Source organism: Hylobates moloch, unplaced genomic scaffold (assembly GCF_009828535.3).
Source record: "Hylobates moloch isolate HMO894 unplaced genomic scaffold, HMol_V3 SCAFFOLD_1152, whole genome shotgun sequence".
NCBI lineage: Eukaryota > Metazoa > Chordata > Mammalia > Primates > Hylobatidae > Hylobates > Hylobates moloch.
In genome coordinates, this window is record NW_026653427.1 from 1,032 (window position 1) to 13,268 (window position 12,237).

Here is a 12,237-nt window from a genome sequence, read left to right on the forward strand (position 1 = left end):
GGTATGAGATTTGAGGCTGGGGAAGGAGGCGTGGGGTTCTAGGAAAGCGAGGCAGTCACTTAGGCCTGGAGTAAGGGGACAGGGGCCTGGGCAGCCGACAGAGCCCCCACAGTGCCCTCACTACCCTATTAATGGGCCCAGAATCTGGAAACCAGCCACCACGTGCCCGCAAACCCAGGGTCTTCCTGCAGGTGGGGCTGAAGAGCCAAGAGGCTCAGAGTCTGCAGTAGCAGCCAGGTGACCTGGGTCACCTGCAGCAGTACGTGGCCACCTATCAGCAGCAGGTGGCCACCTATCAGCAGCTGACCTCTGAGAAGGAGGTGCTGCACAGGCAGTGACTGCAGCAGACCCAGCTAATGAACCAGCTGCAGCAGCAGGAAGCTTGGGGCAAAGCGGTGGCCGAGATGGCCCGCCAAAAGTTGCAGGAGACCCAGGGGAGGGGGCTGCGAGGATGGGGCCGTGAGAGGGATGACCTGGCAAACTCCATCCCTTCTCACTCTTTCCTGGCCCCTTAGGAGCACCTGGAAGCTGCCAGCCAGCAGAACCAGCAGCTAACAGCCCAGTTGGGCCTCATGGCTCTCCCTGGGGAAGGTACGGGAACCGCTCAGAGGAAGAGGAGAGAGCCCCAGGAGGAAGGGGGGACTGTTAACAACATAGGATTGAGGAGTTGGAAGAGACCTTTAGAACAGCTGGTCATTATGCCCACCGGGTGCCTGCACTAAGTTCGGCATCAGTGTGGTGACCTCCTGTGAGCAGGGGGCCACCAAGTTGCCTAAGGATGGCTGAACTGGCACAGGTCAGAAAGGCAGCAGGTCAGAACTCCCACATCGACCAATAGTGGGAGTGTGCCTGGGCGGAATAGCAAGGTCTTGATTCTTAAAAGTAAAAATAAAGAACAGCAGCTCATTCCCCTCTGGGGAGGGGCTGGCTCAGGGTTACACAGTGAGGGTGGAGGTAGAGGTGGGCCCACGGTACCTCCCTTGTTGGGTTGTCTGAGGACCCCTCTGGCCACCCCCCACAGGAGATGCAGGACAACATCTGGGCAGTGAGGGGGAGGAGGCACCTCGGCCCATGCCGAGCGTCCCAGAGGACCTGGAGAGCTGGGAGGCCACGGTGAGCCTGACCCCCCCTGCACCCATTTTGCCACCTTCCTCTGTGGTCCCTCCAAGACCCCATTTATGCTCTTAACTTACCTGCCTTCTGATTTCTCTGGACCCTCACTCCTTCCGAGAGCCAGTGGTCAGACACCATTTCACCTGTGACCAACAGGTGCACTCTCTGAGGCCCCAAGGGAAGGGGCTGCACTCCACCTCTCTGCCCCATTTCTTCTGTGTATGCCCCTACAAGAATGCTCACGTCTTGCCCTCAGGTGGCATTTTTCAAGTCCGCTGGAGCCAGTGCCCAGGAGAAGCAGGCACGGTTACGAGATCAGGTGAAAGAGCAGAGGGTGTGCTGCCAGCACCTGGCTCACCCGGTGGCCTCGGCCCAGAAGGAGCCAGAGGCAGTGGTCCCAGCCCCAGAGACTGGGGGCGAGTCTGTGAGTGGGGAGACCCACCGGGCCCTGCAGGAAGTCATGGAGAAGCTGGCCCATGCCAGGACTCACCTCTGCCTTCTCCATGACTTGAAAATGCCACCTGATGGCAGGTCACTGCTGAGATGTGACCACAATATTTTGGCTCCAGGGCAGCTTTATGGACCACCCGGAGGAGAAGGCAGACCTGAGTGAGCTGGTGAAGAAACAAGAAATACGATTCATCCAGTACTGGCGAGAGAGATGCCATCAGTGAGTGGGAGGCCAAGGCACAGCACGGGGAGCTGCAGGGCCGTCAGAGAGGCCCCAGTGTCTGAGCCCTGTCCTCCCGCAGGAAAACCCATCACCATTTAACAGAGCCAGGGGGCCATGCCAAAGATGCGGCACTGGGAGGAGGACATCATGAGGCTGGCCCAGGACAGGGAGGAGATGAAGGTAGGGTGTGCAACAACTCTGTGGGGGTGTGGGTGGGGGTGGGTGTGAGGGTGGGCGCAGGCAGTGGCATGACAGCTGAGCACCCCTCCCTCCAGGTGAAGCTGCTGGAGCTGCAGCAGATGGTATCAGGGCCTGTGGCGACGACAACAATGGGCACAGAAAATTCCTGGCTGCTGCCCAGAACCCTGCTGATGAGCCCGGTCCAGGAGCCCCAGCCCCCCAGGAGCTTGGGGCTGCAGACAAGCATGGTGGTGAGTAGAGCCCTCAGGCGGGGTGGGCAGGCAGGAAGTGGGGGGCTCCCACTGTGCTCAGATCCCTGCCTCCCTCTCTCCAAAGATCTTTGTGAGGTGAGCCTCAGCTCCTCTGCACAAGGAGAGGCCAGGGAGGGTCCTCCCCATGACAACCCTACTGCACAGCCGATCGTGCGGGACCACCAGGAGCACCCAGGCTTGGGCAGCAATGGCTGTCTTCCATTCTTTTGCTGGGCTTGGCTGCCGAGAAGAAGGAGATAAACATCATCATCATCAAAGAGCTGGCCAGGAAATTTTTAAATAAGAAACCAAGCTTTGGGGTTAATCTCCTACACAATTCATTTAGTTCATTTGAATGTTAGAGCCACTCATGATTATTTGTGTTTCTAATTTATAGTTTAAGTTTATTTGTAAAAAGTTAAAAGAGAGTGGGTCCCTGTGACTTTCACCGATGTTCACTCTGGCATCCTTTAGTATTTTTCTTTTTTAATTTCATAATTGTAGGTCATTAGCATGCTTATCGAGTTTGCTCTTATGTGGTGGGAGTTCAAACACGCAAAGACCCACACTTTGCACAAAACTGTTCTCGTTGGTTTGGAATAGGCCGCCATGCTTTTTTAATGTTATTGCAGCATGTATATTCATTACAGAATTCAGATAAAATTTGCCTATGTTCTGCTAGTGTTTGATCTAATCTTAATCACAGTGAGCTCTTCATTAGCTCAATATGTGGTTTGCCCCCAAGTGTGCACTGTTTATTGCTTTGTAATATGCCACTATGAATACTCACATTTAGAGTTGTTTAAAGGCCGAGAACTGGAAACAGCCTTTCCTCCATTTTCTGTGTATTGGTGATGAGACTCAACCTTTTGGGGGAGATTTTTAAATCTCACAGAAGAGGAAAGTGGCCTGCTCTGGCAGGTATGTGCAGGATAGAGTATGTTTCATCTGTTCCGGTGCCAAGAATTAACGCTGTATTCTGGTAGTTCCCTTAGGATTTGTATGTGCTCTGGGCTCATGAAGATATTGCATCATGAGCTGCAGCAGTTGTACTCTTTTTCGAAGACCTAAAAAGGGATTATTTCTGAGGAATGAAAGGTTCCCATCATTGACTGTGGATGTGGAAAACCTTTCCTAGCTTAGAGCATTTGTATCTATAATACGTTTCAAAGTCAGAGTTCATGTTACCTGTTTTAATCACATGACTACATGCCTCAGTACACAAAAGGGCACTTGTTGGCATTCTTAATGTATTTAGTGAAGATCATAAGAAATCCTTTATGAGTTCAAATGTCCCTGGAACAGGCATACAGGCTCTAGGCAAGAATGAATTAGAGTGAAGGAAAGCTGTGTGACACCTGGCATTCCTCTCTGTTCATGGAGCTTCTTTGAGGCTTGAAGATTGATTTTACCATCTAGACCTCTCTGGCTAATACCTATTCGTCAACCACCTTGGTTACTCTGACATAGGAATCTACTTCTTTTCCTTGAATGGAAAACACTTTTTAAAATAATAAGAAACATTATTATAAACTAATACATGTGAGAATACTTGTTGAAACAAAAAGGAGTTTTAGTACAGTATTATACCATCTTTGAAAATCAAGGAGTGGTTTATGAAACTTAAAATGTTTAGAATCTTCAGTGCAATCCAGTTTGTGAATGTCAATGTATTATCAGGAAATGTGTGTATACAATCACACAGTTATATTTTCTCACAAACTTCTTTACAAAGAGTGAAATATGTTTTTGTACCTCTCGGTTTCAGTTAGGGACATATTTTGTGCAATAGTTATGTGATTGTGCCTATGCGTAATGAATGAATGCATTTCAGTCATATATTGCCTAAATCATAACTTGATGGTGCTTGGGAAAGACTCAACAGTTCAAACTTCATGAAGTTCTAATGTCTGTGTTCCAGAACACATCACATTATTAGGATGTAGGGAGATATGTATGTGTGCTCCCTACATCCTAATAATGTGAGGTGGGGATTTCTAGATACTAGACCGTCTCCATATTTAGCATTTGGCATCCTCCTGATACTTCTATGACATTAACAGGAGAGCAACAATATGATTTAACCAATGGAATAACAGATTTTCCAGCATTCACTGAAAGAGGGCAAATATTTGGTCCTTGTGACTTCAACTGACTCTTCCAAATTGTATGAATATATCAGTGTATTAGATAAGCCCAGTTTCAGAATGATAAAGAAAAAATGTTAGACCAAATAATGCGGCTAATTAACAGTGGTTCGATTTCTAGCCCGTGGGTTTAAAATGCAGTTAAAGTCCTGTTCTTGCCTTTTATTTTCTGAACTTGCCGCTTTTGCATTCTTTGAGTTCAGTTTAAAGACAGTTACTTTAAGAGCACTTTAAACCCTCGGGCTAGAAATCCGACCACTGTTCATTAGCCACATTATTTGGTCTAACGTTTTTTCTTTTATCATTCTGAAACTGGGTTTATCTAATACATTGATAAATTATTTCAAAGGTACTTTTATCATTGAAATCACTTCACTTTTACCCTGATAAATATCAGTGACTAGGAATGACCTTCAGATAGCGTTTAGCATCTGTAACCAATCTGACAACAATGTGTTCATCAGGTGCCTATGGATTAAATCACACACTGGCATATTTAAGCTGAAGGTCAGTCTGGAAAATAAATTTACTATATTGACTGAAATACCACTCTTTGTGTAGGTATTTGTCATATATTTAAGAAAAAGCTAAAAAGAATGGAAATTGTATTACAATAACTTAAGTCTTTCTTCAAAGTGCATGCCATCTTTTGTGATACCTCATTCAGCCAAGTATTTGTGCTCTTCCTCATTTAGTGTAAGGCGGCTTTCAGTTTGCTTAGAAGGCAACATTGGAAGGTTAGAGTTCATCAGAAACATAAAATTTTAAAACGTGGGTTCCACTGAATACATTTTAATTTCTGTAGGAAGAATCAAAACACCTATTTAAAGATTGCAGTATGTAATAATTTCAAAAGTATTTGATTAAACCTGATAGATTTTCCAGAAATGAAAAAATATCAGCTCTAAAACCAAAGCTGATTTTTAGAAAATTTGAAAATGTAAATCAGTCCTGTCCATAATATAGTTTCTCTAAAACTTTATCTTGAAGAGCCATTTTAAAATAATGTAACTATTAAAAAATGTAACTGCTATCTTAATGTTCTGAAATAAGTTAAAACATTTTAAAATATGAACACTGTAGTATAAAAGAAAGAAAAGGTGGGAAGGAAAAGCAAAGAAAGAAATACCAGTTCCAGTCCAAAGCTTTATTTGGCAAGTTTTCTTGGAATGAATTTTACCAATTTATGAATTCTTGTAAACAGAATGTGTAATGGAAATACTGAAATATTTTTCCCTAGAGTGCCATTATTGACTGCCAGTGTGATGCTACTGTAATGTAATAAATTATTAAATTGTTTCAAAGTGTTGTTTTCGCCTTAAAATTTTATTTTGCGTTTCTTGAAAACTATAGTATTAAAGGTGTTGATACTGTGCAAATGCTGGGCATGCTTGGCATGAGACAATGTGTTTCATTTTTACAAAATTGTCATATAACTATGCAAGTATTTATTAAAAGAACACAAAATAAAAAAGTTATGGGATTAAAAAAAGTTATGGGGTGAAAAACTTATGGGATAAAAAATGTAAAACGTTGTGCCAAAAAACTTTTGGGAAAAAAGTAGAAAAAGTTTTATGAAAAGTTACAAAAAAAGTTACGAGACAGAAGTTATGGAATTTTTTTTAAAAAAGTCATGGAATAAAAATAAAAATTAAAAGCAGGCCCCTGTCAGCAAAGCCTGGAGAACTGGGGCTGGAGTCTCCACCACCACCATGTCCCTACCACCCCTTCCCAGGCACCCCTTTACAATTAGGGTAACAGGATAAGACCTCTGTCTAATGGGGAAAGAAAAACAGACCCTTTGCCACCTTGACCAAGGCTGAGTCCCTAAATTTCTGGATGATGATGATTGTTATTTAAGAGCCAGAGGCTGGTGGAGTTGGTTTGTTTGGAGGAGGCCTGATGGCCTCCTTACTCTCACCATAGCAACTTTTCCCTCAGGGGGCTCCCATCTTATTCAGAGAGGTAGCTGAGGCAGGACAGTGGGGCTAACTGTGGAGCAGGCAAGGGCACAGGCTGCTGGGGTGGCCCCCCTTCCCTGGTGTACATATTGTGTCTGTGCAAGGTTTTGTATATTCCAGAGGGTAGGGCCACCCCTGTATCATACCTAGTGGTGGTTGGAGCTGGTACATGGGGAGGAGGTTCTAATAATTGCTTGTGGCTGGGAAACTTATTTATTGCAGCATAGGACAGAGGAAGGAGGCAGGGATGGGGTCGTGGCTCCCTGGTGATGCGACTCCTGTTTATTTTGCTTTTTATTTTGGAATAAACGGATTTAGCCATACTGCTCGGCCTGGTGTGTTCCTGTTTCCCTCACTGGGTCCTGGAGTTTGTGGAACCAAACAAGGAGTCCCAGAGTGTCTTGAGCATGTCCAGCTAGGCTGTTGGGGACCTTCCAGGCGTGTTACCTGTATGCTGCATGGTGGCACCTAGGGGATTCCAGGGGGACTGCCATGGTGCCTATGGGGCGCAGTCTGGCCCTGACAGCCAACAGGCCTAGAAGCCTGATCTAGCAGTGGCCAGGAAGACAGGTACCAGCACCTAAAGGCACTGACTTCCATCCACCCCAGGCATTTTCCGTTCTGTCCCCTTGCCTCCCTCTCCTGTCTGCAGCTGGTGGCCTGTTCTGTCTGTCCCTCCAGAGTGCCAGCTGCCCTACAGGCTCCCTCCAGGCTGAGTTCATGGCCCTGCCCCCTGGTGGCCAGAGCCGGCTTCACAGGACAAGAGCCAGCTAAGCTCCAGGGGCTTTCCAGGAAAAGTATCCCTTGGAAAGGGTATGGCCTTTTCACCGCTCCCAACAGCACCCTAGAAATGGCTTGGCCTTTCCCCTCCCCTGAGCTCCACAGAGAACACAGTCAGGAGAGGACACACTTCCCCGCCATCCAGAAATGGGTTTGATTCTCAGCCAAGGGACAGCAGGACTGGTAGAGACTGTCAGGCCACACAGCTGCCTGCACAGCACTCCCATGCTTGGTGGGGAGGCGGGAGGGATGGCGGGGGGCTGGCTCTCCATAGGCCGGGCGTGACAGGGAGGCTCACTGGAGGTGGCACACCTTGGAGGAGCAATGTCAGGGGATAGCTTTCTCTTGTTTGGCCACAAGACTCCAAAAGGACAGCACTGTGACTGATTCCCAGAGCTAGAGGTGAGGCGGTCAGCCATGTGTAGGGGTGTGTGTGTGTGTGTTTGTGTGTGTGTGTGTGTGTGTGTGTGTATATATATATGTATTTATAGATATTTTTAGAACAGGGCAGGGGCATACCACAGAGGGGGGCACAAGTTTTCAGCAATGGTCACACCTGGATGTGTCAGCTCACCACTACAACAGACTAAGTCACAGATGAAGGGGGCTGGCTTTGGGGCTGGGGCAGCCACAGCCAAGTCACACAACAGCCGCCCAGGCAGGCTTGGAAAGGGAGGTCTCCGAGAAGAGGAGGGATCTGTTTAGAGGTCAAAGGGGGGCTTGGGGCTCTCAGGATGGGATGTACTTGCCTGACCCGATCGGCTGGCAGTTGGAGAGAAAGCAGAGAGAAAACAGGAGGGGAAAAGTGAGCAGAGAGCTGGTGAGGCAAGTGCAGAGCACAGGTGAGCCACAGCAGCTGTGGGAGGGCCAGGGAGGGGAGGGTGCAGGTGCGGGTGTGGCAAGGTTCCTGGAAAAGAGGGGCTGGAAGGGAAAGGGGAGGAAGACAGAGGGAGGAGCTGGAGCTTCACAGGTAGTGCCTGGGGGCTGTGGCGGCCCTCCCCACCCCACACAGGCTGGCCTCTTCCATGGCATTCAGTGCACCCACTGTTAAGACTGATGCTCAGCCCCTTTGGGCTTCCCTCTTCTCTGGTCACCCTGTCTTCCAACCCACTTGTCCAGGGCCACCTCTCGCCTTGGGGAGCCCAAAGCAACAAGCACCAGGCCTGATAGAGAAGGAACACTGTTTGAACGAGGATGATGAAGCTAAAAGGGATGGATGGCTGGAGTGATCACCGGAGCCCCCCTCTGGGTGGTCAGAAAGCCCAGGAGCCCCTGAAGTGTCCCTGGGGGAGGCAGGGAGGGCAGGCAGCTGGATGCCACTGGCTATAGACTTATAAGTCTAAGAGGGGAGCTTCAGCTTGTTGGGGGTTGCAGGTCACATAGGTGAGGCTGGGCCCTTCCTACTGGGAAAAGTAGAAGAGGGAGAGTCCATGTCAGTGGAGGTGGATGGGCTTGCTGGGCAGAGCTCAGCTGGGCCAGCAGGCACTGTGGTCCCTTTGGCTGAATAGCAGAGGCGACCTCTAGGATCAACAGGCCAAGGTGCGTGAGCCTGCAGGCTGGCAGTAGTGCTTCAACAGGGGCCAGGCACCCTGCCTTAAGTCACATGCTAGCAGCTATGATGGTACCTGGGAGGGAGGGAAGGGGCCTGTGTTTCCTGCCTGGCCTGTGAGGTGTGTTGTGGGTTGACCGTGTGTATGGGACACTCAAGGTTTTATCCTAGATCACCACTGGATTGCCGGCAGATAGAGGAGGTGGGACCCTGACTATCACCCCTGCTCTGCAGTGGATTTGGCTTTCAGCACTCCCAGGCTGGGAGCTGGATGCCCTGCCCTGGCAGCATGACTCAGACTGCACAACAGGTACAGTGTGCCCAAGATGACTATCCTAGGCCTCTGGCCACCTCAGAGTACAGCCCCACACACAACCCCCTCCAGGCTCTCAGCCCTTACACCATAAACCACGAGCTCTCTGACAGCTCCAGAGAGCACCCAGGTCTGCCAACTTGGGCATGGAGCCTGTTCCAAGGGCCCCCGGGCTCAGCCATTGGGGGTGGGGGCCAGCCCTGGTTCCTTCATCCAGCAAAGATGCTCTGCACCTGAAGCCAGGAGTCGTCCACAGGCCCTGGGGGTCATGCTGACGGTGGTCGCGTTGATGTCACCGATGATGCCGAGTGCCTCCTTCAGCACGTGCTGCATGTGCAGCTTCTCGTTGCGCCGCTGTGTCTGCTTTGTCGACTCCTCCCTCAGTGTGTTCTGGTCCCCACGTGAGTACAAGTTGGACAGCAGCTCTGAGAAGATGAACTCCTTGGTCTGAGAGTGGGCAAAGAGGGAAGGAGGTTGGGACCTGATGCCTGTGCTGCCCTGGCCTCCTGCCAGGCCCTGCTGGGACTGTGTGCTGGACTTGGAGCCCTGAGTATGGCTTTTCAGACGCGGCTTCTCCACCACTTAGACTCAAAGATCTGCCTCACCACCACCCTTTTCTCACTCAGATAGGGACACTGAGGTCCCCAGGAAAAGTCAGCTGTCCAAGGTTGCAGATCTGGGAGGGGACCCAGGACCTATCATGCCACCAGGACACCTGTGTACTCAGTTTAAAAAAATTTTTTTTGGAGATAGGATCTTGCTCTGTCACTAGGCTGGAGTACAGTGGGCAAGATCACCGCTCACGGCAGCCTCAATCTGTTGGGCTCAAAGTGATCCTCCAGTATCAGCCTGTCGAGTAGCTAGGACTGTAGGCATGTGCCACCACCAAGCTGAGCTATTTTTAAAATTTTTGTGTAGAGGCCAGGTCTCACTATGTTGCCCAGGCTGGTCTCGAACTCCTGCGCTCAAGCTATCCTCTTGCCTTGGCCTCCCAAAGTGCTGGGATTACAGGCATGGGCCAGTGTGCCCAGTCCCACATTATATTTCTATGAGACAGCTCTGGTCTGGACTGTGCCTCCCTCCCTGGACCTGGTCCCATAGGGCTGGTCGGCATCTCCCCCAGGCCAACATGGCCACCTGCATCCCCAGTGCCACAGGAGCCCCCTGCCCCTATGGGGCGGTGCATGTACATTGTTGATCATGACGTGCATGATGGTCTTGGGCGCGACACCAACCATGAGGTCCCGCGTGGTCTTGTTGACAATGGCCATGTAGGAGTCCACCAGGTTCTGGGTGGTTTCCATTTTCTGCTCCAGCTGTGGGTCCATGGAGTGCACGAAGCTGTCGGAGCCATTCTCCTCGGCCTTGCTGTCCTGTCATGGAGAACACAAGGACATCAGGGTGGCCAGGCCATGCAGCCAGGCTCCAAGAATTCCTAAGATCTCAGCCCCTCGAAGGGTACTGGAACATTGAGGCACAGAGAGAAGCAACTGGCCTGAACATGCACCCAGCTCCCCACACACTCTAGACAGTTTCAGGTCTCTGCCTCTCAGGACCCCAGACTCTCCTGATTCAGTGTCCTCTTAGTTCTGACTCTAGTGGCCAGAATTTGCCTCCAGTTACCAATCCAGAAATTGGAAAAGAACATCTCCAGGTCCCTTGCTTGGAGACCTGGCCAGAGCTCGTGCCAAGCTGCAGATGCCTGGCAGGAGGCAAGAAAAGGGCATATTCACTTTCTCCTTGTCCTGGGAGGCCCATGCACCAACATTGCCACCACCGCTGCCACCAGGGAACACAGCAAACTAGACACACATAGAGAGGAAAATGGGAAGGGTTGAGTGAACCTGGGACACTGCGCCCCAACTTTAATGTGTTGTGGAATTCTGTTAGCTAATATTTTATTGAGGATTTTTGCATCAATATTCATCAGTTATATTGGCCTGTAGTTTTCTTTTTTGGTTTGTATCTTTGATTTTGGTATCAAGGTAATACTAGCCTTGTAGAATGAGTTTGCAAGTATTCCCCCCTTCTCTATTTTTGGAATAATTTGGGTAAGGTTGGTATTAGTTCTTCTTTAAATGTTTGTTAGAATTCAGCAGTGAATCATCGGGTCCTAGGCTTTTCTTTGCTGGGAGAATTTTTATTACCCCTTTGATCCCATTATTTGTTATTGGTCTGTTCAGGTTTTGGATTTCATCATGGTTCAATCTTGGTAGGCTAGATGTGTCTGGAAATTTATTCATTTTTAGTAGGTTTCCCTATTTCTTTGCATATAGTTGCTGACCACTAGTGATCCTTTGAGGGGTTTTTTTTTTTTTTGAGATGGAGTCGTCTTGCTCTGTCACCCAGGCTGGAGTGCAGTGGTGCAATCTTGGCTCACTGCAAGCTCTGCCTCCCGGGTTCACACCATTCTCCTGCCTCAGTCTCCTGAGTAGCTGGGACTACAGGTACCTGCCACCACACCTGGCTAATTTTTTGTATTTTTAGTAGAGATGGGGTTTCACCTTGTTAGCCAGAATGGTCTCAGTCTCTTGACCTCGTGATCAGCCCACCTCAGCCTCCCGAAGCGCTGGGATTACAGGCGTGAGCCACTGCGCCTGGCCAGATTTTCTTTTAAATAGATTTGAGACAGGCAGTAGGAGAGTATATAAGTGATGTGTTATAGGACGCTAAGTAGTATCCTATGAAATGGCAAAAACCTCAATCACTTTTGCACCAATCTAATAGAAACTTATCAGTGCACTTGCTTATTTTTCTACCTGCTCGTTAGGGTTTTAAATGTCAACCTACCATGGCATAGACTTTAATCCTCTGGGTATGCTTTTGTTGTTCTTTCCTGGTATATGCTGTGGAATTGAGACAGACCTGGCTCATGAGAGAGAGATTTTGTGTTGCCACAGGTAGGACATGCTCAAAAAATACTTGGGTCATTTATTGACCCAAGTCATCTATTCGCCATAGTTCTATAGCACTGATCTTGCATACATTTCATGTATCTTCCATGAACTCCACATCAGTGCTGCTTGTAGGATACTCAGAGAGAAATTCAACACTAAGGAATAAGATTGTCGGGTAAGATTGAGTTTTGGAGGGTCACAAATCTTGTAATGTCTAAGATTTCCACCCTCCCTGCTGAGAATTAGTTTTGGCTTCCTTGGAGGTGATACCGCCTCTGTTGAGAATAAGTGGTCTACTGTGATCACACCACTGCACTCCAGCCTGAGCGACAGAGCAAGACTCTGTCTCCAAAAAAAAAAAAAAAAAAAAAAA

General features: G+C 48.8%; 1 protein-coding gene across 1 annotated transcript; it reads left to right on the forward strand.

The window, feature by feature from the left end:
* Positions 1-257: 257 nt before the first annotated feature.
* On the forward strand, positions 258-2,665 carry LOC116810177 (putative golgin subfamily A member 8I; the record flags this gene model as incomplete). The annotated part of the gene is made up of 7 exons (XM_058435134.1): positions 258-320; positions 516-591; positions 1,022-1,113; positions 1,683-1,783; positions 1,866-1,966; positions 2,062-2,217; positions 2,303-2,665. Coding segments are annotated over 7 exons (765 nt in total), but the record flags the coding sequence as incomplete, so codon positions are not given.
* Positions 2,666-12,237: the final 9,572 nt, after the last annotated feature.